Source organism: Hyla sarda, chromosome 5 (assembly GCF_029499605.1).
Source record: "Hyla sarda isolate aHylSar1 chromosome 5, aHylSar1.hap1, whole genome shotgun sequence".
Taxonomy (NCBI): domain Eukaryota; kingdom Metazoa; phylum Chordata; class Amphibia; order Anura; family Hylidae; genus Hyla; species Hyla sarda.
Genome location: NC_079193.1, coordinates 308,480,465 through 308,507,978, shown reverse-complemented (window position 1 = coordinate 308,507,978; position 27,514 = coordinate 308,480,465). Strand labels below are relative to the sequence as shown.

At 40.6% G+C, this 27,514-nt stretch overlaps 1 protein-coding gene across 4 annotated transcripts in view; it reads left to right on the top strand.

Annotated features, from left to right (window-relative positions):
- Window positions 1–27,514, top strand: part of STAU2 (staufen double-stranded RNA binding protein 2) — a 410,885-nt gene that overhangs the window by 145,815 nt on the left and 237,556 nt on the right. For all 4 annotated transcript variants that reach the window (XM_056522155.1, XM_056522158.1, XM_056522156.1 and 1 more), the window contains 2 exons: window positions 1,494–1,706; window positions 22,661–22,798. In XM_056522155.1, the coding sequence (XP_056378130.1) occupies window positions 1,494–1,706; window positions 22,661–22,798 (351 nt within the window). The remainder of the gene's footprint in view (window positions 1–1,493; window positions 1,707–22,660; window positions 22,799–27,514) is intronic.

Here is a 27,514-nt window from a genome sequence, read left to right as displayed (position 1 = left end):
GCACTTCATAAATACTTGTAGTTAATAGGTTGATACAGTATTTTACAAGATTAGAAGTGGGTTAATTCCTCAAGGATGGCAAATAATAATAAGATAATAAATACAATTATAATTATTATTATTATAATTATTTTCATCTCCACTTTCCAAGAGCTGTGGATTTAATTTATTTATAGTGCCAACCTCTGCAAGAAATAGCTGCTTTATTTTATCATGCCTACATACCTTGTTATGGTATATATGAGTGACCTTTTAATGGTACCATCTTGAACTACACATAAATCATTAACTTATATCCATGATTTTTCAGGGGACAAATGGGGGGGGGGGGTGTTAGCAAGTTAGCAATGTTGTCAATTTTATTATTTTTTAAGGGGAAAAAAGATATGCATTATATTTTTTCTTTTTATATACATTAAAAGGATTTGTTAGAAAATGTAAAAATAAAGAACAATGGTTGCGTACTAATCACTCACCACTCCAGTCCATTCTCCCCAGAATAGTTTTTATTTACTGTAGCAGTGATATGAAGGAAACAGTAATCAAAGAACAGTTTGCATTAGGGCTGTATTACAGCTCATGCTGCCCTAGGCCCTTTGCCTCAATGCCCCAATTTGTTTTCTGCAGAACTGATCAAATATGTGTCAAACCCAAATGCGTTCCATTTAGATTTTGTTGCAGATTGACGATGGATCTCACTCCTATATGCCGAACGTGGTGAAATCAATCACCCTTCCACAACATGAGCAGCTGAAAATCTACATGTAAAACATGTAAAACTTGCTGCTCTTCTGACCTATATGGATTCACCTAAAGGTAAATTGATCCCACCCCCTCCTCCTCCTCCCAGGTCTCAGCATGGCAACAGCAGCTACATTAAAAGTATTTATTAGAATTATAATTATTTATTGTTAGTTTTTTTTCCCACTGAAATGCTGCCCCCCACCACGCTAGTGCCCTAGGCACAGACCCACAGGTGTTTAATGGAAAATACAGCCCTGGTGAGGATGTAAACTTTTTTGGATTATCCTGATAATTTTAAAGGGATTTGCAACAATCTTTTGTCTGCATTGGGAATGTTTGGGGTTCCATTTCTCTTTCTACTCTTGGGATATTGGAAGGCAGCAGTGTCCTGAAAGTTGTTGCTATGTATGTATGACTGTTACTTTTACTGGTGGTGTTGAATGGATACAACTGTACTTTGTTAATTAAGTTATCCATTTGGTCTAATTGCTGTAACACTAGCTATGTTTTTTTTCTTTACACTTTTTATCCGCCTTTCCACAGATAATGGATAATGGGACTGTAAACCGATGAAAAGGGGGGGATACCCCCCCCCCTTTTTTAGCCCCTTTCTAATAAAGTGCATGTCCTTTCTTTTTGCAGCACTGGGTATGCTACCCTTTGATGAATGAATGAATTCTCTTAATTCCCTATAATATCTCTGCAGTACTTGTTTCAGCAATAAACTTTTTTCATTTTCTTTTGATTAGGTGACTAAGGAAAGTGGTCCTCCACACATGAAGAGTTTTGTTACAAAGGTGACCGTGGGCGAGTTCACTGCAGAAGGTGAGGGGAACAGTAAGAAGCTGGCAAAGAGACGGGCAGCTGCCGCTGTACTGCAGGAACTGAGAAAACTCCCTCCTCTCCCTGTGATTGAGAAACCAAGGCTTTACATAAAAAGACGCCCCAAAACCATTATTAAGGTAATTTTGATTTATCTAGGACTAAAATTATCTGGCAAGTACAATTGCTAAATATTATTCTCACTTGATTTTTAGAGATTCCACATTATTTTCCAAATCGAAAGTTGTGCTATTACAAATACTCTGAGCTGTGATGATAAATCTTCCCCCTTAGTGATAAGTTTTGACTGATAGACATTTCCTCCAGGGATCAAAATACTTTGCATTTATGCTTATCATAAATTAGGTAATTTGTATAATTTACGAATCTGGCGAGAAGTTTTATTGGTTAGGCTTTAGCTCCATTGGCAATTCCGTTGTAACAATTGGAGTTTAGTGTGGAAAACAAATAGATCCTTGATAGACCCCTTTCAAGTCAATGGGATCAATTGGGACCCCAGTGGTTACACAGTGTAGTCAAGTTGTGCTCCAACCCGTTTTGGGGCAGTTGGGTGCATAAAAAAAGAGCCGAATGGGACAGAGCACATTGGCAATGTGAACCTAGCCTTACATAAGTCACTTTTTATAGAATAATAACCTACAGAATGCAGAGCAATGTTTCAGTATTGTCCCAGTCCAAACCAAAGTCCATTTTCAGGATCAGAAAAAAATTAATCCGCTACAAACATTGGGTTTAAGTCACATCTGTCTTTGGAGGGATAACAACTGACTTGTGGTCAAAACCTTTCCAATGTCCTATTTTTCTGACTTTTGATAGATCATGATAAACTTCCATTGTTCTGGAAACGTTACAGATAATAGTATTGTGCATTATTAAAAAACTTCCAGTCGTATAATTGATGTTTGGGAGGAACATAAGAAACCCTTCCCATACTGTTTGCTATTTGGTTATCTGCTGGCTTTACAATGTCAGTGCACCCAGTAACTAACTGTATTTGTATTGGGGCTGTTGTTCACACATGTTTTTCATTGTATGATTTACCAGCCTTCATTATCTATAATAGTAAGGATTTCATAGGAACTACCGCTGGAGTAGTGATAAACAGAAGTATAAATAACAATAATTTTACCATGACGTCTACCTGTTAAAATAAAGCTAATTTTTGCTTTAGCACCATTAAGGGAATGTGATATTAGAATATGATATTATAACTTAAAGCAAATCTTTTGGCTGTAATTCACCTTCCAAACTGGCACTGCCAGATAGTTGTTACGGCCAGGAGACACATGGTGCAGTTTTATATATCTGCCTTTGCTTCCATATGCTGGAACAGTGTTTTCCAAACCGTGTGTCCTCTAGCTGTTGCAAAACTACAACTTTGGTGCCAAAGAGGCGTTCCGTGTCCCAAGTGTCAAAGAGCTGTTCCCAAGCCCCCTAAATCTCTGGAACAATTCCTTACTCCTCCTCCCATTCCTGTCCCTGTTTGACAGCTGGAAGCTGTGTCCTGTTTCCAAACCTCGCACCTGTGTACAATTTGCACAACGCAGGAATGAGTCCTGACTGTTAATAAAGCAGGGACAGAAATAATATGCGGAGTGAGCCTTTAAAGGGGTACTCTGGCGGAAAACAATTTGTTTTCATATCAACTGGCTCCAGAAAGTTAAGCAGATTTGTAAATGACTTCTATTAAAAAAATCATAATCCTTCCAGTACTTATAAGCTGCTGTTCTTATCTTTCTGAATTTCTTGTCAGCAAGAAAATCACTGAAGGCAATATACATCAACCGTGTCAGCCAATTTGGAATCACTGAATGGACACTAAAATATAACTTTTAATTTATTCTACACTAAAAGCCAAATCAAAAATCAGCACAACAAATGAAACAAAAAAAAATGGAACAAAATCTAAAATGTGATAGTCCAATAACCAAGGTGAATTACAATGATCCTGGGATAGGTACTTTCCAGATATATCAAGTATAAGCATGATATAAATGACAGCTTCTTCGGCTTATCAGATATGAAAAAAGAGAAAATTTATGCTCCACCAATCTGGAGACTTGCCATAGCTAGAGGTCCAAAAAATGTACTAAAGGATAGGATGTGGGATAGGGTAGGTGGATGGGGGGACGGACCTAGGGAACTAGCTGGCCTTATGGATGTACGGCCACTACCTACTAGCCATAATGATTCAGTCCTGGTACCACCCCTATACCTAGGCGGGGTGGGCGTCCTTATAAGGACGGTCCCGCACTGGAACCTACCCCTGTGATGGCCTGTTAATGCCCTATCTGTGTCACAGTGGGGAGGCTCTCTATCTCACGAAGACAAGACTGTCTAACTAAGTTGGATGGGAGAAGGAAAAGTAGACCTATGGTCGAACACAAATAGCCTAATAGAATACACACTGAGGTGTTTGCTCTCTAGAATCTTTCTTTGCATATAACAGATGACGATAGTGATATAGATATTATAAATATCAAGATGTTATATAAGTATAAATATACTTTCCTTCTATATAGCAATTGGTTGTGCAATAGAAGACCATATCACAGTACTAAAGCATGTATGTACTCAAAAAGGAAAGACTCCACCATTCAATGTATAGATGGTAGCCACATAGATGGATCAAACTCAAATTAAACATATTATCCGATGCAGATTAAGAAGTACTTATCTGGACCACAGGTATGGCAAGTAAAGGTTATCAAAAGCATCTCGACGCGATTCTTGCCCCGGTCATCAGGGGACAATGGGGGGCAATAGATGGGACTCGTAGTCAATTGCGGATGACTGGATGCTGGTGATGATAATGCTGTCAGATGGTCCCATGCGCCATGAATTTCTTTTCAGTCTGACCACAGTTCTCTCTGTGGACCACCTCCTGTCTGTGTCAGGAACTGTCCAGGGTGTAAGCAAATCCCATAGCAAACCTCTCCTGCTCTGGACAGTTCCTGACATGGACAGATGAGTCAGCAGAGAGCACTGTGGTCAGGGCTAAAATTAATTACACAATTTCCTATGGAGCATACAGCAGCTGACAAGTACTAGAAGGATTAAGATGTTTTTAATAGAACTAATTAACAAATCTGTTTAACTTTCTGGAACCAGTTGATTTGAAAAAAAAAAAAAAAAAGTTTTCCACAGAGTACCTCTTTAAGGGGTTTATGAATGCCTCTTTGACACTTGACATCAGAAAATAAAGGAATTTTTCTACCTTATGGAAACAGATAGTTCTATTAAAGGTATTACCGTATATCCCGGCGTATAAGACGACTTTTTAACCCCGAATTTTCTTCTGAAAAGTCGGGGGTCGTCTTATACGCCGGGTACTGGGGTCCGGCATAGGATTACTTATGATTATCTGCCCGGCCCGGCTCCCGTGTGCGGCTGCCGGCCAGAGCATGTAAAAACTAATTACTGATAATAAAAACCAGGGGGCCTCCAGCTGTTGTGAAACTACAACTCCCAGCATGCCCGGACCGGCAAAATACTGGGAGTTGTAGTTTCACAACAGGCTGGAGGCACCCTTGTTTTTAGTAGACAGTATTAGTTTTTACCTGCTATGCCGGCCCCCGCCTGCAGCCGCACACGGGAGCCGGGCCAGACACATAAAAATAAGTATTCCTATCCCGGACATCCTGTGTGCCGAAAAATCTTAACGGGAAATAAGGATGTCCGCCGGTCACTTACCATTCCCTGGCCAACGCGCGTCCTCCTGCGATGATCCTCCGGTCCTCCTGGTCCTCCGCCTCTATGGTTGTACGTCAGTGACGTCCCATGCATACAACCATAGAGACGCGGGAGGACGTGCGTTGGCCTGGGAATGGTAAGTGACCGGCGGCACGTTATCTTCTTCAGTTTTCCGGTCACCGCTCCCCCGGTACTGGCACCTCCTGCTATGGTCCATAGACCATAGCAGTAGATGTGACCCCTGGCCGAGGAGCGGTGACCGGATCACAGTAGGGGCAGTACAGACATACAGCCTTTATATGGCTGGAGGCGGACGCTGTATGTCTGTGGGGAAGGGGGGGTGGAGCTGACAACCTAATGTGGCGGGAGCTGCCTACTATTGTGGGGGCGGGGGAGCTGCCTACTATTATGGGGGAGCTGCCTACTATTATGGGGGAGTGCCTACTATTATGGGGGAGGCTATTGGGGGAGCTGCCTACTATTATGGGGGGAGCTGCCTGACTATTATGGGGGGAGCTGCCTACTATTATGGGGGGAGCTGCCTACTATTATGGGGGAGCTGCCTACTATTATGGGGGGAGCTTGCCTACTATTATGGGGGGAGCTGCCTACTATTATGGGGGGAGCTGCCTACTATTATGGGGGGAGCTGCCTACTATTATGGGGGGAGCTGCCTACTATTATGGGGGGAGCTGCCTACTATTATGGGGGGAGCTGCCTACTATTATGGGGGAGCTGCCTATTATTATGTGGGGGAGCTGCCTACTATTATGTGGGGGAGCTGCCCTACTATTATGTGGGGGAGCTGCCTATATTGTGGGGAGCTGCTCTTGTGGGGGCTGCCTACTATTGTGGGGGAGCTGCCTACTATTGTGGGGGAGCTGCCTACTATTGTGGGGGAGCTGCCTACTATTGTGGGGGAGCTGCCTACTATTGTGGGGGAGCTGCCTACTATTGTAGGGGAGCTGCCTACTATTGTGGGGGAGCTGCCTACTATTGTGGGGGAGCTGCCTACTATTGTGGGGGGAGATGCCTACAAATGTGGGGGAACTGCTACTAATGTGGGGGAGCTGCCTACTAATGTTTGGGAACTCCCGACCTAATGTTGGGGAGTTGGCAATCTAATGTGGGGGAACTGGCAACCTAATGTGGGGGAACTGCAACCTAATGTGGGGGAACATGCTGCCTACCTAATGTGGGGGGGAACTGTACTACCTACCTAATGTGGGGGGAACTATACTGCCTACCTAATGTGGGGGGAACTATACTGCCAACCTAATGTGGAGAAACATGTTGCCTACTAATGTGGGGGAACATGCTGCCTACCTAATGTGGGGGGAACTACAAGGTACTGTACATTGCGGTAGAGGGGTAGTCTTATATGACGAGTATATCCCAAACTCTACATTTTAACTGTACAAGTTGGGGCTCGTCTTATACACCCAGTCATCTTATACGCCTGCATATACGGTATGTGTCTTCTGCTAACGACTATCAAAACAGAATTCTGTGAAAATATTCAGCATGGAAAATTCAGCTGTTGCTGAATGGATTCAACTGTACTGTGCACACGGCGGAAAATTTGTGGAATGACTGCCAGGGAAAAACTGGTGGAGATTCTGCAAACCAGCAATATGTTCATTGTTTCTGCAGATGCAGAAGTCTGGATATCTGCGGCAAATGTTTCTGCCGCAGAAATTCCTCTGTGTGCACTGTCTGTCAGCAGAATCCATTCAGCAACAGCTGAATTTCCATGCTGAATATTTGCGCAGAATTCTGCACAGAAATTCCACCGTGTGAACATGGCCTAACAGTGTCAGCAGGTAGGAGCTCCAACGCTGGACTCTACGAGGAAAGTATGCTGTATTTTATCTACTCCTAACAGGCTGTATTTTTTTTTATTTTTTATAACTTTATTTCTAAGTTTAAAATTTTTTTACAAAACAACAAAAAAAAATGGAAAGAGAAAGCAACACATAGAGAAAATTACAACCATTTGATGAATCATATCAAAAGAAGAAAAAGCTGGTATATTAACAAGGTGTTTCCTCAGGGATTCGATAATGATATATTGGTGAAAATAAAAAGACAATTGAATGAGACAATAATTCTCCAGAGAATAGGTGAAAATTTTTAGGAAGTGTTAACTCTGCTCAACTTAATGTATATTATAAGCAGGAGTATATAAAATGTAATTTCACTAGAAAGTCATTATAGTATATAATTCTCTTGTGTTAATAAAAAGAAAGCGGAAATAAAAGTTAAAAAAAAGGAAGGAAAGGAAAAAGCGAAGAGGAGTAAGAAGGAAAGTTGCATGGTCTCTACTCTACACCAACATAGATTCCAAAGCTATCCATCATGTATCATAGGTTTCCCAGTCTTGCCAGATTTTATAGTAGTTAGGGAGTGTGTTGTCTAGTGTTGCCGATAAGCATTCCAATCTTTTTAAATCTCTAATCCAATCTAAAAGCATATTAATCGGAGGAGCGGTGGTTTCATTCCACCAGCTCGCAATCAAGCATTTAGCCGCCGTAAGAATATGCAGTATAAGTTTAACTTGTGTTTTACTTATGCCTCCAGGAAGCACGTTAAGTAGAAATATGGCAGGATCCCTAGGCAACATCTAACCCATTACCTTTTATATAAGTTCCCGGACCGCATTCCAATACCCCAAATTCCCAGGACAAACCCAAAATATATGTGGAAGTGTTCCCGTTGATTTCTGACATCTCCAACATAACGGAGGAACCTGTGGGAATATGCGATGGAGTAGATCAGGGGTATGGTACCAAAAGGTTAGAATTTTATATTGGTTTTCCTGGTATGTTGTGCATGCAGATGATCTGGCAGCATTAGACCAGATATGTCGCCACTGATCAAAAGAAAATTTTTGTCCCAGATACTATTCCCATTTATCCATGTATGCGTGACGGATCTCGGATGTATCTTTGGGTAGAATCAATAAAGTATATACATTCAAGATAAGTCCTCTAGTTGATTTATAGTTTTTACAAATATTCTCAAAGGGAGTCAATGGGGGTAAAGTTGTATTTTTTGAGTTCAAGGATAGTGCAGAGAGTATTTCCTGATATAATGGGAAGGACGCCTCCGGGAGGTGGTAGGTGGACTGGAGGGTGGCAAATGGCACTAGCTTCCTTCTCAAGGGGTCAACTATGTCTATTAGTCGGCGTAAGTTCTCCTTCACCCATGCGTCAGTCACTACACTTTCATAACTGGACGGGAGGGAAGGATTTGCGATCAAAGGAGCGAGCAGTGACATATGTGACGTTAACCCGTGTTATCATTTAACGAACTCCCAGATCTTAAGCATGACTAAGGTTGATCTCAACATTTTCCTAGGAAATTGAGGTTGTTGCCAAGACCAGATCAATGAATCCAGGCGTATAGGCAGTATCCAACCCATCTCGATTTCCGACCACCGATGGGGTGGTTGGGCAGTAAATAGTGCTGGAAGTCTTCCCAAGTGTGTCGCCACATAATATTTATCTAAATCTGGAAATGACAATCCTCCAAGACTTCTAGGCATAGCCAAGACTGTAAAGGGGATTCTATGTCTTCCATCCTTCCAGACAAATTTAAGTAGCATAGACTGCAGGTTGAGAAGAGAGCCTTTTGGGATCAAAACAGGAAGCGTCTCTAACAAGTACAAAATCTTTGGTAAGACCGTCCTCTTCACTGCAGCTATTCTACCCAAGAGGGACAAAGGAAGTGATTTCCATTTAATCAATAATTTTTTAATTTCACAAACCAGAGGAGGAAAATTTTGTTTGAATAAAGAGGTGGTATTGGGGCTAAGGTTTATACCTAAATACTTAAGGGACATCACCTGCCATCTATATTTATAGTTTAATTTAAGGAGATCGAGGTCTTTGGGTGGGATGCGTATCGGTAAGATTTCCGTTTTGTCCGAATTAATTTTGTATCCAGAAACTTTGGAATATTGATCAATGACCTTAAGTAAATTGGGCAAAGACATGTGTGGATTAGTTAATGTTAATAAACAATAAATAATAATAGACAATAATAGACAATAAAACATATTGAAAGGGTACTACCTCCTTAACCCCTTAAGGACTCAGCCCATTTTGGCCTTAAGGACTAAGACAATTTAATTTTTACGTTTTCATTTTTTCCTCCTCGCCTTCTAAAAATCATAACTCTTTTAAATTTTCATCCACAGACTAGTATGAGGGCTTGTTTTTTGCTAGACCAGTTGTCCTTTGTAATGACATAACTCATTATATCATAAAATGTATGGCGCAACCAAAAAACACTATTTTTGTGGGGAAATTAAAACGAAAAACGCAATTTTGCTAATTTTGGAAGGTTTCGTTTTCACGCCGTACAATTTATGGTAAAAATGATGTGTGTTCTTTATTCTGAAGGTCAATACGATTAAAATGATACCCATTATTACATACTTTTATGTTATTGTTGTGCTTAAAAAAAATCACAAACTTTTTAACCAAATTAGTATGTTTATAATCCCTTTATTTTGATGACCTCTAACTTTTTTATTTTTCCGTATAAGTGGCGGTATGGGGGCTCATTTTTTGCGCCATGATCTGTACTTTTTTTTGATACCACATTTGCATATAAATAACTTTTAATAAATTTTTTATAATTTTTTTTTAATAAAATGTATTAAAAAAGTAGGAATTTTGGACTTTTTTTTTTTCGTTCACGCCATTCACCATACGGGATCATTAACATTTTATTTTAATAGTTCGGACATTTACGCACGCGGCGATACAAATATGTCTATAAAAAAAATTACGCTTTTTGGGGGTAAAATAGGAAAAAACGGACGTTTTACTTTTTTATTGGGGGAGGGGATTTTTCACTTTTTTTTTACTTTTACTTTTACATTTTTTTACATTTTTTTTTACACTTGAATAGTCCCCATAGGGGACTATTCATAGCAATACCATGATTGCTAATACTGATCTGTTCTATGTATAGGACATAGAACAGATCAGTGTTTTCGGTGATCTTCTGCTCTGGTCTGCTCGATCACAGACGAGAGCAGGAGACGCCGGGAGCCGGACGGAGGCAGGAGAGGGGACCTCCGTGCGGCGTTATGAATGATCGGATCCCCGCAGCAGCGCTGCGGGCGATCCGATCATTCATTCAAATCGCGCACTGCCGCAGATGCCGGGATCTGTATTGATCCCGACACCTGAGGGGTTAATGGCGGACGCCCGCGAGATCGCGGGCGTCGGCCATTGCCGGCGGGTCCCTGGCTGCGATCAGCAGCCGGGATCAGCCGCGCATGACACTGGCATCGCTCCGATGCCCGCGGTTATGCACAGGACGTAAATGTACGTCCTGGTGCGTTAAGTACCACCTCACCAGGACGTACATTTACGTCCTGCGTCCTTAAGGGGTTAAAGGGGTACAACTTTTTTTTTATTTTTTTATTTTTTTTTTATCAACTGGTGCCAGAAAGTTAAACAGATTTGTAAATGACTTCTATTAAAAAAAAATGTTTACCCTTCCAGTACTTTTTAGCAGCTGTATGCTACAGAGGAAATTATTTTATTTTTTAATTTCTTTTTTGTCTTGTCCACAGTGCTCTCTGCTGACACCTGATACTCGTATCAGGAACTGTCCAGAGCAGGAGAAAATCCCCATTGCAAACCTATGCTGCTCTGGACAGTTCCTGACAGACTGAGGTGTCTGCAGAGAGCACTGTGGACAAGACAAAAAAGAAATTCTGAAAGAAAAGAATTTCCTCTGTAGCATACAACCACTAAAGAGTACTGGAATTGTAAAGATTTTTTTAATGGAAGTAATTTACAAATCTGTTTAACTTTCTGGCACCAGCTGATAAAAAAAAAAGTTTTCCACTGGAGTACCTCTTTAAGCTCCCAGTGATCCATCACAGATGTTGTTTTCAAGTGTCCAGCACATGACACATGTAGCCAATAAGTGAAATTAGAGGTCACATGCTAGACTACCGGCATTACTGTTCAGTCTTGATGCCAGTAGGAAAGCAGTCGTGTGGTGGCCACTTGTACAGAAAAACCAATGGGACTGCCAAAGTGTCAGCTTCAGTTTTAATGCTTTTATGCAACAGTAAAACAGAATTTGCCATACATGTGTAGAATACACAGTAATACATACATACATTATTTATGTGGAATGCTCTGTGCACTTAGTGTAAAAAAAATGAAACAAAAAATATTAAGCCATCTGGAAGATTGAGTCCAGTTAACGAAGGGTTGAAAGGTGAAAATAATGCTTGAATCTTAGTTCCTGGGCTATCATAATTTTTCAGAATACACATTTCCCAGCACAAAGGTGGGCCCTGGCTGAAAGCTGTCGTCAGCCCGGACATGTGACATTTGTTTTGTTTTCCATGTATGTCTAAACTTTATTAACACATGGTTTCAATATAATATGTGCAATGCCATCTGTGAGGGAAGGATCCGGTCTGTAAGCCACTGCTGTGGTTTTCCACTGACATGAAAAGCTTCGTTCTATTAGAAGGCCAACCTTTTACAAGCAAGGCTGCTCATGCAATGTGGCTTATACTGCACATAGTCTGAGTACTGGCCATGGTGTATGAAAAGCTTTTATAGCAGAAGAGTTCACTTATTTTACTTCAGTGGTGATGAATTTGCTTGGGTTCTCAATTGATCTTTAGGTCTTTTCAAGTTTATTTTAGGAATTTGTGTACCATTTTTTTTACACTTGACTTCTAGCAATGTTTCCTGGAACTATAAGATACGCATATTCTAGAAACTATAAGGTAAGCATATTCATTTACATCTGCATCCCAACCAACAAGAACCACATATAGCAAGCCTGTGTGGAGCACAAAAAATTGTTATGCCAGACACTTTTTTTAGAGAACAAGATTATTGTGCAGCTGTGGAACCCGGAATATAAGCTACACCTCACCCCAAAGCCAAGGCATACACTAATCAGCTACCACATTGCAGGGGTTTCCAGGAATTTAATATTGGTGGCCTTTTTTTCTAAATCTATACATGATTGGTGAGGGCAACTCCTGTCACCCCCAAATGATCAGCTGACTGAAAAGGCTATAACACTTGGACAAGCGATGGGACCTCTCTCTTATTTACCAGGCACATTGCTGCACATTTTGTAGCAGCTGTCTCTGGTACTGTCAGTTTAGGTCCATTAAATAAATAGGACTGAGCTAGTTCTGATACTAGGCACAGCTTTGTCAAAATGTATGGAGCTGTAACTGGTAACGAAGAGGCAGCAGCACTTTGCGAAGTCCTGACTAATATTGTGTAGATTTCCCTAATGTTTCCAAAAACAGCTGTAACCCATCAAGGCATGTTGCAGTGTGCATTATCAGGCTTTGAGAGACCACTACTGTTAGCGAATACAGTTGGTATGAAGGCGTGTATTGGTCTGCAACAATGTTGGGTAGGTTGAACATCCATGTTAATGATAGAGACTAAGGTTTCCCAGCAGAACACCCACTTTGCCTCTGTCAGCTTGTTTTCTTCCCATAGTACATCTTGGTGCCATCTTTTTCACACGTAGGCATTGCACACCTGACTACCCATATAATTTAAATGAAAGTATAATTCATCAGACCAGTCCATCTTCCTATATTGCTCTGTTGTCCTATTCTGATGCTCATGTTGGGCTCTCTATAGTATGATGTCTTGCTATCAAATCCAGCGGTAACTTTTTCAGCAGTTTGTGCTATAGTAGCTCCTTTGCAGGGTTGAACCCTTGGTCCTTAGTGAGCCTTGAGCCCTTATGATCCTAATTCACTGGTTGTACTTCCTGGGACCACCAATAATAAGTTCTAACCACTGCATTTTAGTTGTACTCCACAATGCTATTACCCTGTTGTCTACACCATAACAGTTTGTCCCATGTCAAAGTCACTCAGATCCTTACTTTTGCTCAAGTTTCCTGCTTTCAACACCTCAACTTTAAGAACCCATCATTTACTTGCCTCCTTATATCAGCCACCCCATGATAGATGCCTTTTGTTAAAGGACATCTGTAGTGCAATATAACTTATCCCCTATCCGAAGGATAGGGCATAAGTTATAGATCGCGGGGGGTCTGAGCGATGCCCCCCCGGTATCTCCTGGCGGCAGTATGCTGGAGAGGGGGCGTTCCATCCCTGCATGACGTGGCGGCAGACACGCCCCCTCCATGTACCCCATAGAGATACATGGAGGGGGCACGTCTGCCATGGCCCCGTCCAGGAGATCCCGGGCGGCCCCAGCGCTCGGGTCTCCTTGCGATCTATAACTTATCCCCTATCCTTTGGATAGGGGATAACTTATGTTTCGCTGGAGTACTTCTTTAACAGATACTACATTTTATTTTTGATGTTTTGGCTGATGATCAAATTGAAACCTGCTACACAAGCCAATGTTTTCCTATTGATAATCCTCTATGGCCTCTGCATGAGAAAGGAACCTTCTAAGCCCTCCCCACCCTGTCTTTTAAACCCCCTTTATTTTGTCCTTCTCCCAATAGCTGTACTTTGCACTGCACTACCCTTATAATTGTTCTTTAACTAAACCCCTCCACCTTGTAGTTGGCATTATTTTGTCTAACCTTCACCCCACATGCCCTGTACTCAGGTCCCCTGCCCACTTAAGTAAAATCTGTTACATTTTAGAAGAACTTATTACGTTGCTAAGCATGTTGTACCAGTGCCAGGCTGATACTTGGTTGCCGTGCACAGCTGTTGTGGTTGTTGCACGCATTGGTGGGTACTCTACACTTGCCACAAATTTCCCTGTTGCACCTCACATTTGTTTTCTTTAGAACCTTGTGCAAATAACCAATAGCCAGTTACTTGTTCCCAGTTGTTAATGGCTGTCTGCTTGGTTTTCCATTGCATGGCTAAAGACTCGGTTCATTCCAAATATTGACTATAGAAGAAAAGAAAATAATTTCCTTCAATCTATTCCATGAATTTGAACATTTTACTCATGGAAACATTACAAAACAAATACAAAATGTATTTCCCTTTTCATACTCCCACTGTGTGATGTTAGTGTGTGTTATATTCCAAGCGGTAAAATGTCTTGCGATGTCTGATCTTTATTCCTATATAATAAGTCTTGCTTTATTTTGAAGTTAGACTTGTGGTTATAGTGTAAAAATGTTAAATTCCATCCATGTCTACGAAGCGTACGTGATCTCTACATACACAGGGATATTTTTCTACTTGTATAAGGGCTCATTCACACTACGTATCTTCCGAGCTATTGAGACTGCGCATTTCTGAGCGGTCCTATTATGTCTTGATGGCAGCTGCTCCAGATGGAATCTCCGCCCAGAGAAATTCTATAGCGTGCATGAGCCCTTAGTTTCTTCTGCTTTTCAATAACACCCCTCACAGTTGATCGTGGAAGATGTAACAGGGAGGAAATTTCATGGACTGACTTGTCAGTCCTATGACAGTACAAGACAGGAATTAAGTGAGCTCTTTAACACGACTCATTCTATCACAAGTGTTTTTAAAGGTGGACTGTAGTAGCTGGATTTCATACACCTTTGACAATGGGACTAAATGAATCACGTAAATTCAGTGAATAGGAGGTGTGTCCCAATACTTTTTATAGTGAATCTTTTGAAGCATCCAGAAGTAACATTTTGTCAGACTTTTCTTCTAAGTCTTTTTGTGCAGAAATGATTTGTCCTTACATCCGCCGAGTATCTGGACTGATATAAACCACAGCTGAAGTTGGTACTGCTTTGATCTGTGCGGTCCCCCATTGGCCTTGAAGACTATTCTTCCAGCGAATAATAACCAGCAAATATACTGTAAAAGGGCAGACATCTACACGTTTCTTTTGCATTGAGGTTGACCTGGTGTTTTGATGTCTACTGAAGCAGAGTGTTGCATGGCCTATGTGATTGTCATTGTGCAGTCTAGATAAAAGCAACAAAGCACATGGGCAAGATCGGGTTTCTCAGGACAGATCCATGTCTAGACCATTAACTTTTCATGACTTATTACTTTGTATAGTGTGAATTCAGATTTACAATACAGGAAAACAGGTGCTAACCTAAACCCTAAACTGCACACAGATATGTGATTTAGAGCAACGTCATTAACACATAGGAGCTTTTCATTATCTGTTAAGCATTGGGGACCCTTTAGGACCTAGTCGTCACCCAGATGGGACTCATTTATAACAGTCTGTATTCCAAATATGACACCCAGACTTTCTGAACTGAATTTATAGTATAATAGTGATCTGCTCACCTGTGATGTGATAAGCTTGGTTTGGTAGAACTGCAGGGTTCTGAGAATCCAGTAAACAGTATGCGTTATATGTAACGATTAAATGTCCTTACCATAAATCCGTCTCAATGAAGCTTAATTCTGCTAGCTTAGCTGAGTAGCTTAGCCTAAATGTGCATGTAGAGCAAGGACCTGGGTCATGTTCACACAACGGGTTTCTGCAGCACTGTGCACACAGCGGAATCCCGATTCCGACATCCACAGAAACATTTAACCTGTTACATTTTTCAGTGTATGCCACTTGGAGATGCATTGCCATCTTTGGAGATGGTACATTTCCAAGTGGTCCTAGTGCCCCCGAAACAAGCAAATGTGTGGAATGTCTGTCCGTGTTTCCCGGGCAGACATTCTGCACGTTTTCAGCTGTGTGAACATTGCCTTATGTTTCTTTTTAAGTACAGAAACCACCTTATACTCCAGACCATGTATTGCATATTGTGGGCACTTGCTTTGTGTTACCCTTTTATCCTTTATGTTTATTATGCCAAACAAATTCCTGTCCAAGCTACAAGAATCCACTGAGCAGGTGAAGGTGCATACATACAGTTTTGTTGACCATTTTGACCGGTTTTGCTTTCCTGGTATTATGACTTCTTTAGAGGATATATGTCATCAGTATCACCCGCACTATTTATTTATTTATTTATTTATATAGCTCCTACAGATTCCGCAGCGCTTACAATTATGGGGTACAAACAAAGACAAGTATCAGACATAAAATTACACAATAACTATTCAAACAAGAGGTGTGGGGATATATCGGTCATATACATATACAGCACTAATCGGTCATATACAGGCTTGTAGTGTGATACTGATCAAAATGATGACCGGTTAGTGTGGGTGATACCGATGGCCATTAACTTTTTAATACACATATATATATATATATATATATATATATATATATATATATATATATATGTGTATTAAAAAGTTAATGGCCATCGGTATCACCCACACTAACCGGTCATCATTTTGATCAGTATCACACTACAAGCCTGTATATGACCGATTAGTGCTGTATATGTACAATATATATAAATATATATATATATATATATATATATATATATATATATATAAAATATATAATTAATATATATATAATATATATATATATAAAATGAGAGAGGCAAATCATAAAATGTTGCAGTATCTTGTAATACCTTTTTTATTGGACTAACAGAATTTTGTAGAGACAAGCTTTCGGGATTCCTCCCTTTATCAAGTCCATAGCAAATTTGGAAAGCAAATTTATCAAGTCCAAAGCTAATTTGAATCTACACAGACATTCCATCAACCGCCATAAAGAAAATGACTACTGCACCCCAGTTGGACATCATGTTACCCAATCAGGCCACTCTATACATGACCTTACAATCAGGATACTGAGAGGGAACTTCAAAAACACACGAGAGAAAGACATTTGAACCCAAAATGATACTGTTTTTTTTTAACTCGAAAAACAGGGGACTCAATGTGGATTTGAGCTTCTTATCTCATTGTCAAAATTTCTTATAACCTGTACTGTACTGTTCTCTTTTGCATCTCACTTTGTCCTGCTTAATTACCAGTCTCTCCCCTGCTCCCCCCTCCCTCCCTCTTTTTCTCATCCTTATCTATTTAGTCTATGTTCCTATAGGAGGACAATTTATGGCCCATCTTAGTGTGAATTCTCTACATCTATTGTCTTAACCCCTGCATATTTGTGAGATGTAACCTGTGTCTTCTCCTTGTGAGCTTAGATTTGCTTTGGACTTGATGAAGGGAGAAATCCCGAAAGCTTCTCTACAAAATTCTGTTAGTCCAATAAAAAAGGTATTACAAGATACTGCAACATTTTATGATTTGCATCTGCATCACTGGACTAATACGGCTTCTCAAGTGTACTATATATATATATATATATATTAAATTAACAATAACAAAAGACTGAACCATGTGATGTCTGAAATTAAATTCTTTGTTTATGCTTTCTTTACTGGACTTATATGGAATATAGCTATATCATGTTGTCTTGGCAGGTAGTTACTTATAGTTATATACTTTATTGCAACCATGAAACCTCTATTGATATGGCAAACAAGAAGTATCAAGTTCAACAAAGTTTACGGTCTCCTCATTTGGTAAATGTTTAAGCAAATGGCAACAGAGTAGTCAGCACATCAGAGATTTAGAAAAGTATATGTAAAAGAAAAAGGGTAAAGGTTTCTGTAGTAATATCAGGAAGTATTACTTTACTGAGAAAGTAGTGGATGCATGGATTAGCCTTCCTGCAGAAGTGGTCACTGCAAATACAGTGAAGGAGTTAAAGCATTCATGAGATAAGACTATTCATAGTATTTTTAGAATATTGGGCAGACTAGATGTTCCTAGTGGTTTTTATCTGCCGACACATTCTATGTTTCTATGAGAGGCATCCACATATTAGAGAAGATCTAAAGCGTAAATGCAGTCATGCTCCAGTGGCAGGACATCTGTTTGAATTCCCCAGCAACTTCATAGCCTGAGAGTAGAGTGGCTCAGAATATGAATTTGCCAGAAGTCTGATGCAAGTCTATGGGACAGGACACAAAAAATAACAGGGAATGGAAACTGGCAAACCTTCTGAAGAAGCAGTAGCATGAAGGTAATTATAGAGCAGCGATGAGCAGTGTAAACTGTGAAACAAACCCTGAAGTGATATTTCATGTTACTGTAAACGCCTGTATTCTCACTGGAGTCTGTTTGCTTCTGCCTATCCTCATCATCTTCCATCACTTTTGCCTAGACTTGTATGGGCAGCATGTAACCTTTAGTCAGCTAGTGGTAGGTCTTTCTACAATGACTGAAGTGACCATTTAAAGTTGGCCATACACATCAGATGGGTGTTGGCTAATGACAATGGCAGAAGGAAACGGGAAGCCAACCTCTAAGGTCCCAAGTACCATCTTGTGAGACGCTTAAAGCCAGACTCTACAAGGGCTACATGAATAAGGAGCTTAGTAGACTCTGCAATGTTAGCCAGTCTATGAAGGACATTTAGTCCTCTAGATGGTCACATACAGTAATGTTATACTGCATTTATTTACATGTGTTTTTATGACCTGATTTTGCCACACTTTTTAATGTAAGCAGTTCTAGAAATATTTTCTTAGGGCCATGAATGAGAATTGTTTCTATTTATAACAGTGGCCACAAGTACAACAAAAAACATACATAATCCAATAACATTTCAAAAGCAAACATATTGCAATTTATATGGTGTGGTAGTACACTTTACCGACCAACATTACCTATGTGTGAATGCATGCTTAGATTTTTGGCTAAACTGTGTATTATTTGGCTGAGCTAAATAGGTTTGAGGGTGTTGAGGTTATTACTGGCCAAAAACCTATAAGATATTGGATGTCTATGACCAACCTAAACTGTTCTGAGCTAATCGGCATTAAAGCGTCGGCTTTAACAGTTACGTTTTATCTTTCGTATCTGTTTTTCCCCTTTATCTTAATGAGTTTCCCAAAAGAGAACTTTAGAACTATGAGTAGTCTGTAAAGAATTTGCTTTCAAATGCAGTGCATCAACAAGATTATAGTCTGTATCTTGGCAATTACACCAAAATCCATGTTTCTTCTCATGTGAGGCAATTATTGCAGTATTACTAATGCTATTAGAGTACCAGACTCAGAGAACTTGATGTCTCTTTCAGCCCACGTGCAATAGCTAATTTTCTGCCATTAAAGGCAAGCTAGACATGATTTAACAAGAAGGTGCCATCAGGTTGGGTCAGCGCTGAAGCTCGAGCAGTCTCCAGTTTTTCATTTTAACGAGACTGCCTTCTTAATGTTGTATATTTATTACGGTGCGTCTTCTGCCGCAACTTGCCCCTAAAGGAATCATTTTTGTAATGGGCCTACAAAGCATGTTGCCAATGTTGGCTGGTAATGGCGTGTCGTTATGAGATATACAGCCCACTAACAAACCCATAAAAAAGTCCATAAAACAGACATTAGCACATTCACTGAAGTCTTCCTGGTCAGTTACATTGAAATACAAGCAGAGCTTACAGACTGCTACATTCAAGCTGTTATAGGGGCCTGTCATCGGAAAATAAAGGATTTACAACGCCATTTAAAAGTCAATGATCTATTCCCTGTGCAGAGCTTTGCTTGAATTTTGGAAGGTGTCCAATACAAGAACACATCTAAATGGCCCTTGTCGGAATTGACTTCATTTTGATAGAAATTCATTGTTTTTTTTGTTTAAAAATGCTGCTGACACCCAACAGCGGAATCGTTCCTCTTCTCTTATTACTGCTAATGCAAGTCACCTCTCGTGGCCTTTCCTGTGTGATTCGATCTCCTTTCCCTGACCACATTCTACATTTCTCTATCACCTCTTTAAAGTGTCTGTCTCATTCCACCAGGATTATAAGCTGTTTCCACTGTCGTGTTTGCCCCCTTATCACTAAGAAATACTTTAATGAGGTATCAGGAGTAAATGCTTAGAGTTTTGGACTTGTTTATTACCGATAGTTTAACATCCTCTTGATCCCCCGGCATATGACTAACATAGAATAATGAGCTTAAAGTATCCCAAACCAGGCAGCTTGTTGCTGTTGTGATCTTCAAGTTCTGGGGAAAGTGACTGATGTACATTTGGAGTTAAAAAGATTGATCAAAAGTAAAAAAAAAATAAATAAATAAACTCATAGAAGTTATTGGGCAACATTTACAAATACCGTAATTTATAAACACTCATGCTGTTTGATCTATGAGGCACCTTTTTGGTCTGTCTAGTATCCTATTGAAGGAAAAAAAACAGATTGGTCTAAGTTTAGACCAACTTCAAGTAAGATTACCTTTGCTTCAAAATGTTACATCACTGTTTTGCCCCAATTTTTGGCACACTGATTCTCGTGCAATCTGTGCCCCATCCTTTTGATAAGTGAGACACAAGTGTCTAAAACTCAAAGTAAATGTGGTGCAAGTTACAGTATTTTTCGCCGTATAAGACGCACTTTTTCTTCCCCAAAACTGGGGGGGAAAAAGTCGGTGCGTCTTATATGGCGAATACACCCCTATCGCGGCGGTCCCTGCGGCCATCAACGGCCGGGACCCGCGGCTAATACAGGACATCACCGATCGCTGTGATGCCCTGTATTAACCCTTAAGACGCGGCGATCAAAGCTGACCGCCGCGTCTGAAGGGAAAGTGACAATAACCCGGCTGTTCAGTCGGGCTGTTCGGGACCGCCGCGATTTCACCGCGGCGGTCCCGAACAGCCCGACTGAATAGCTGGGTTAGTGCTTACAGGACACCGGGAGGGACCTTACCTGTCGGTGTCTTCTCCGTTCAGGGATCCCCTGTATGGCCGGCACTCTCCTTCCTCGTCATCACGTCGTCGCGTACGTGTGTCAGCGTGCGTAACGACGTGATGACCGCCACGGAGAGCGAGGATACCCGGCCGGCAGCAGAGACGTTCCGGAGCGACGGGGACACTGAGAAAGCGATGGAGCGACATCCAGGGCAGCGGTGACTGGTCCGGAGCGGCGGGGACACGTGAGTATTACCTCCTAAGCAGTGGTCTTCAATCTGCTGACCTCCAGATGTTGCAAAACTACAACTCCCAGCATGCCCGGACAGCCGTTGGCTGTCAGGGCATGCTGGGAGTTGTAGTTTTGCAACATCTGGAGATCTGCAGGTTGAAGACCACTATTGGGTTAAAAATCTTTATTTTTTTTAGATTTTTCACCTATAAATTGGGTGCGTCTTATACGCCGGTGCGTCCTATAGGGCGAAAAATACGGTATATGAGCTGGTGCTTTTTTTGGGGGGGGGCGGGGGGGGGGTAGGGGGCTGGGGACTGATTTACACCAGAGTTGTGGCACACTTGGAATAGTATTATCTAAATTTTATTATAATTTCTTATTTTCTTGTCTTTTCAGCAAATTCAGGTGGTTTATGCAGCAAATGGTGGTGTTACCCGTAAATGGAAAGCCTTGCAGTGTTCTTGTCTGTGAAGTTGTTAAAATGCAGTTTAGTTATGTCATGGATGAATACCAATGCGGTTGTAGCCTTATGGTATCTTGCTCAGTTTTACCAGGCTCCCAAATCTGCTTTGTGGCATAGTGTTGTAACACGGTGGATTCTTGGGTATAATGTTTTCTGAATAAGCAGGTTGAATGGAGTTGCCTTCATGCTTTCCTAGATCCCTAAACCTCATATCAGCATAGTTATACCTCTGCGGGAGGTTTAATGGTGGCAGCATTATGCATTGTCATTAACCGGTCTAGATCTGCCTTACAGCTGGGTAGAGTTTTGAACTTCTTGACACTTTTTTTTTCCTGATACTTCATATGTTTTTAGAGAAGGATGAGGTGCAATAAGAAAAATTAACAGGTAAACACATTAAAATATAAAAGTTTGTCAGGGATACCACCTGATCCATCTAGTCTGCCCTATTTCCTTTTGGTTTTCCTCCTAGGATAGATATTGTCATCCCAGGCATACTTGCAGTCACTTACTCTGGATTTACCAGCCAAACCTGCTGGAACTTCCAACAACTATTACTATGACCTTTTCTCTCAAATAACCCCAGATTGTGCCCCTATGTTCTTGTTTATCTCGTGTAGGTGAGGTCACCAGAATGGACCCAAGTATTACAGAGGTAGTCTCACTAGGGCTCTATACATTGAGATCACAATCTCCCTCTATATACTGGTTATACCTCTAGTTATGTAGCATAGCATTTGACTAGCTTTCACTACTGCCTGGCTGCACTATTGACTCAAGGCTGTCAGAAATCAGTACCATAAATTCCTTGTGTAAAGTTAGTCTAGAAATCTAGAAACGTGGCTAGAGGTCTTTCACAATTTTTTTTTGTGACACTGACCCAAATATATAAAGGACTCTATATATAAACCTATAGGATTAAAGGCTTAATCCCCATATGATGTGATGTCCTGATATGTTTCGGAGACATCAGATGAGATAACTTTTGTCTAATTTGCCCAGTTGACCCCCCAATTCTCTGCAGTGTTACACCTCTTCTTGTGACATCCACAATGTTAGTCTCCATATATCTAATTACATTGATGTTTCCCTATAGGCCTCCCCAGAATATGGCCAAGGAATGAATCCAATCAGTCGTTTGGCTCAAATCCAGCAGGCGAAGAAGGAGAAGGAACCTGAGTATGTATTGCTGTCAGAAAGAGGAATTCAACGCAGAAGAGAATTCATTATGCAGGTAATGTATCGAATTTACCTTTCTTTCTGCCTTTTCACTTGTGAGCATTATTGCTGCGATATAGAATTAAAAATCTTAAATGACACAGTCTACTCATTCTGTTCTCTATTCTTTAGGAAAATAAGTAATTTAATCACAATAACTGATACATGACAAAAGCTTTTTATAGTCAAATAAGCCACCTGCAAATGCTGTTAGTGGAAAAAAGGCCATGTTTAACTATGTTTTACCTGGGGTATTTAAGAATTTTTTTTTCTTCAGTCTGAGCCCATGATGCAAAGTTATAATATTCTTCTTTTACCTCCGTGTGCGGCTTTTTCCATTTTTCATGCACAAGGCCCACACCTGGAAGTACTCTAGTACAAGTCTTTTTTATTTTACTGTTGTCTATGACCTTTCCCTGCATTCCATGAGGCCAGAGACAATGTCATAAGTCACATGGTCTCTGAGGCATGGCTGTGCTGTACTGGTTGGGCTGATAGCTTTACTTCAGTAAATCCCTTCCATCCTGCTATCCATGCACCTACTGCATCTTAGCCACACCCCCTGGAGACCATGTGACTTATGACATTGTCTCTGGCCACACAGAATGCTGTGAAAGGTCAGAAACAACAGTAAAATAAAGTATTGCACTACTGCACTTCTGGTTGTGGGTCCCGTGCATATAAAACTTTGCATCATGGACTCAAAGACTAAAGAAAAAAAAAAATCCTGAAATACCCCTTTTGGGTAGGGTCACACACACAGCACATCCGTAGTGTATTTGATGCTGCGGATGCACTGCCGGCAGTCACAGAGCAACGGCAAAGCGAGCTCTCTTCTCCCTGTAGCCTTAAGGACCAGACCAATTTTATTTTTGAATTTCCTTTTTTTCCTTCTCGCCTTCTAAAAATCATAACTCTCTTATATTTCCATCCACAGACCCATATAAGGGCTTGTTTTTTGCGTCACCAATTGTACTTTGTAATTACATCACTTATTTTACCATAAAATGTACGGCTCAACCAAACAAATATTATTTATGTGGGAAAATTGAAAAGAAAAATGTAATTTAGCTAATTTTGGAAGGTTTTGTTTTCACGCTGTACACTTTCCGGTAAAAATTACATGTTTTCTTTATTCTGTGGGTCAATACGATTAAAATGATACCCATGATTATATTCTTTTCTATAATTGTACCGCTTAAAAAAAAAATCTCAAACCATTTTAACAAAATTAGTATGTTTGAAATTGCCCTAATTTGACTACCTATAACTTATTTAACTCATTTTTCCGTATATAGAGCGATATGAGGGCTCATTTTTTGTGCCATGATCTGTAGTTTTTATCAGTATCATTTTTGCTTAGGTTTTACTTTTTATCAATTTTTTATCAATTTTTTTAGAATAAAATGTGACAAAAAAGCAGCGCCGCTGGCGATCCGATCATCCGTTCAAAGTACCGCATTGCCGCAGATGCCGTGATCTGTATTGATCACGCCATCTGAGGGGTTAATGGCGGACATCCACGCGATCGCGGATGTGCGCCATTACCGGTGGGTCCCTGGCTGCTGATAGCAGCCGGGATCTGCCGGGCATGATGCGAGCACCGCTCCGGTGCTCGCGATCATGTCGGCGTGTAAATGTACGTCATGGTACATTAAGTACCACGTCACCATGACGTACATTTACGTCCATTGTCGTTAAGGGTCTCTTCACATGTACAGTATCATGCACATATTTGATGTGCAGGATTTAAGGGGGTACTCCGCTGCTCAGAGTTTGGAACAAACTGCGCTGGGAGCTCGTGATGTCATGGCCCCACCCCCTCATGACGTCACACCATGCCCCCTCAATGCAAGTCTATAGGAGGGGGGCATGACAACTGTACCCCTGTTTAAAGCTGTAGATTTTATGCTGTAGCTTTAAATCTATATGTAAAAAAATTCAATGTGTGTGTATGTTCCAGCATCATGTCCAAACGGCTAAATATATTGACATGAAACTCGGCACACATGTTACTTATATGTCAACAAAAAACATAGGATATGTGATTTAACCCTTACTCGCCCCCATTTGCCAGGATCGAGGTTTTTGTTTAAAGTCCCATACAGGTCTATGGGAAATGTGTTACTGCATGACTTCCAAACGGCTGGAGATATTTCGATAATACTTGGTCACATGTTACATATATGTCCCCTTAACTACCCCCATTTGTGAGGGTCTGGGTTTTTGTTTAAAGTCCCATGCAAATCAATGGGAAATGTATGTTCCCACATAACTTCCATATGGCTGGAGATATTTCAATAATACCTGGTACACATATTACTTATATGTCAAATAAAGAGATATGATAGTTAAATTAACCTTTACCTACACCCTTATATAAAAGACGGGTTTGTGTTTCAAGTCCCATGCATGTATATGGGACTTCCAGTACCTTACTTCACAAGTTCCGCTCTGCATTTCCTGGTGAATGTGTCAATCTGGCTTGCAAGCCACACCCCATCTCACAAAGACATGCCCACATTTTAAGCCCTACCCTTTTTATTATCTATCTTTTTTGTGCATCGGTCTGGCTTGCAAATCACGCCCAGTCCCACAATGTCCCTTATATTTTCAGCTTACAATATCTTCATCACAAATCAGTCCCACCTGAGGACAAGATATGAGGTCGGGATATGACAGCAATATATGAGGATGGGACATGAAGTCAAAAGCTTCCTCCTTTTGTTGATTTTCCTCCCCAACAAGGATTAGGAAGGAAAAACCGGGCAATGCCGGGTACTCAGCTAGTGTAAAATAAATTAAGCACAACTTCAACTCAGCAGCTTCAAGTCCTGCACATCAAATATGCAAAGGATTCTGTACGTGTGAATAGACCCTTAGGGCATGCTAAACTAGAAATCTATATTAAATGTAAACAGAAGAAAAAAGTTCTCCATAGTGTGTGTCAGTGTGCAGGATTTTTTTCTGAAACAACCAGTAACTTGTGAAGAGGATCCAGTCAGCTCTATTTTATGCTCAGAGCTGCAGACGTTGGCAGATAGCTGATGGGGGGGGGATAGGTAAAAAATAAAAATAAAATACCAGTCTGCTATATGATGGCTGCATGCAAAGTAGAAAAAAAAATGCAGTTTTTCTTATAAGCTCAGGTGTCTTAGAGGGAGGGCTATGCTGTAGCATGCACATTTTTTTCCCCTCCCAGCCTTGCATGATTAATGTTCAGTGCTGGAAGCCAAACCCTGTAAACCAATCATGCAGGGAAAAGAGGGGTAAGGGAGTGAGGAGCTGTGCATGCTGCAGCTCAATCCAGCCTCTATGACACTTGGACTTTGAAAATTGCCATTTTGCAAACAAGCCCTCAGCTAAGGTTATCAACAATCTGCCCATGTCTGCAGCACTGAGCATGATATAGAGCTGACAGATTCCGTTTAAAGGGAATCTGTCAACATTTTCATGCTGCCTGAAGGAAGTTTAATTGGGGCTTCTGGCCACCCCTCTGACTTTGGTCAAGTGATCTCCCCCTATACCCAAACTAGAAGAGATCTTTTAATCAAGGCTGGTGGGGTGGAGAGAAGCTGCTGGGGACTATCCTGATGATTGGTGGTACAGGCAGCATGAGGGTATGTTCCAGAGGAATTTCCTCGAGTAATTCTGCCAGCTTTTTCAGCTTGAAATTATTCAGCAATTGATTTTCCGTTCACTTCAATGTATTTTCCGCTTCTCAGTTCACACTGAGTAAAGTCTGCTTCCTGAATTCTGACGCTGAATTCAGTTCCACCTGAAGAAAGAACATGTTCATTCTCCAAGCGGAATCCGCAAGCAGAATTCAATAGAAGTCAATGGTAAAAAAAAAACGAAAAAAACTGCCCGACATAGTTTTCACGCGGAATTCAGAAAAGTAGAATTAAATTGCCTCCTCCTTCATTCCCGCTCAAATTCCGCTTGATGGATAAAATGACAGAAGGCTACAATTTTCTGACCAAAATGATTCCTCGTGAATTCCTCAGTGTTAACATAGCCTGAAAGTGATGATAGGTTCCCAGGTTAAAGGGGTACTCTCATGGAAAACTTTTTTTTTTTTAAATCAACTGGCTCCAGAAAGTTAAACAGATTTGTAAATGACTTCTATAAAAAATCTTAATCCTTCCAGTACTTATTAGCTGCTGAATACTACAGAGGAAATGGTTTTCTTTTTGGAACACAGAGCTCTCTGCTGACATCATGATCACAGTGCTCTCAGCTGACTTCTCTGTCCATTTTAAGAACTGTCCAGAGTAGGAGAAAATACCCATAACAAACAAATGCTGCTCTGGACAGTTCCTAAAATGGACAGAGATGTCCGCAGAGAGCACTGTGATCATGATGTCAGCAGAGAGCTCTGTGTTCCAAAAAGGTCTGTGTTCCAAAAAGAAAACCATTTCCTCTGTAGTATACAGACCCCAAAAAGTACTGGAAAGATTAAGATGTTTTAAAAGAAGTAATTTACAAATCTGTTTAACTTTCTGGCACCAGTTGATTTAAAAAAAAAAAAAAAAAAGAAGGGTTTTCACGGGTGTACCCCTTTAAGTGCAATCTAAAGTTTTCCAAATAGCAAGATGCATAGCAAATGAGGACATTCTTGCCAACAGCAGACTATTCAGACTCAATATAAACTAAGGGAAATACAGAGTATTGAAAGATGATTAAGGAAAGGATGAGATTCTTTATTATTTTTGTGTATTTTAAATTTTTG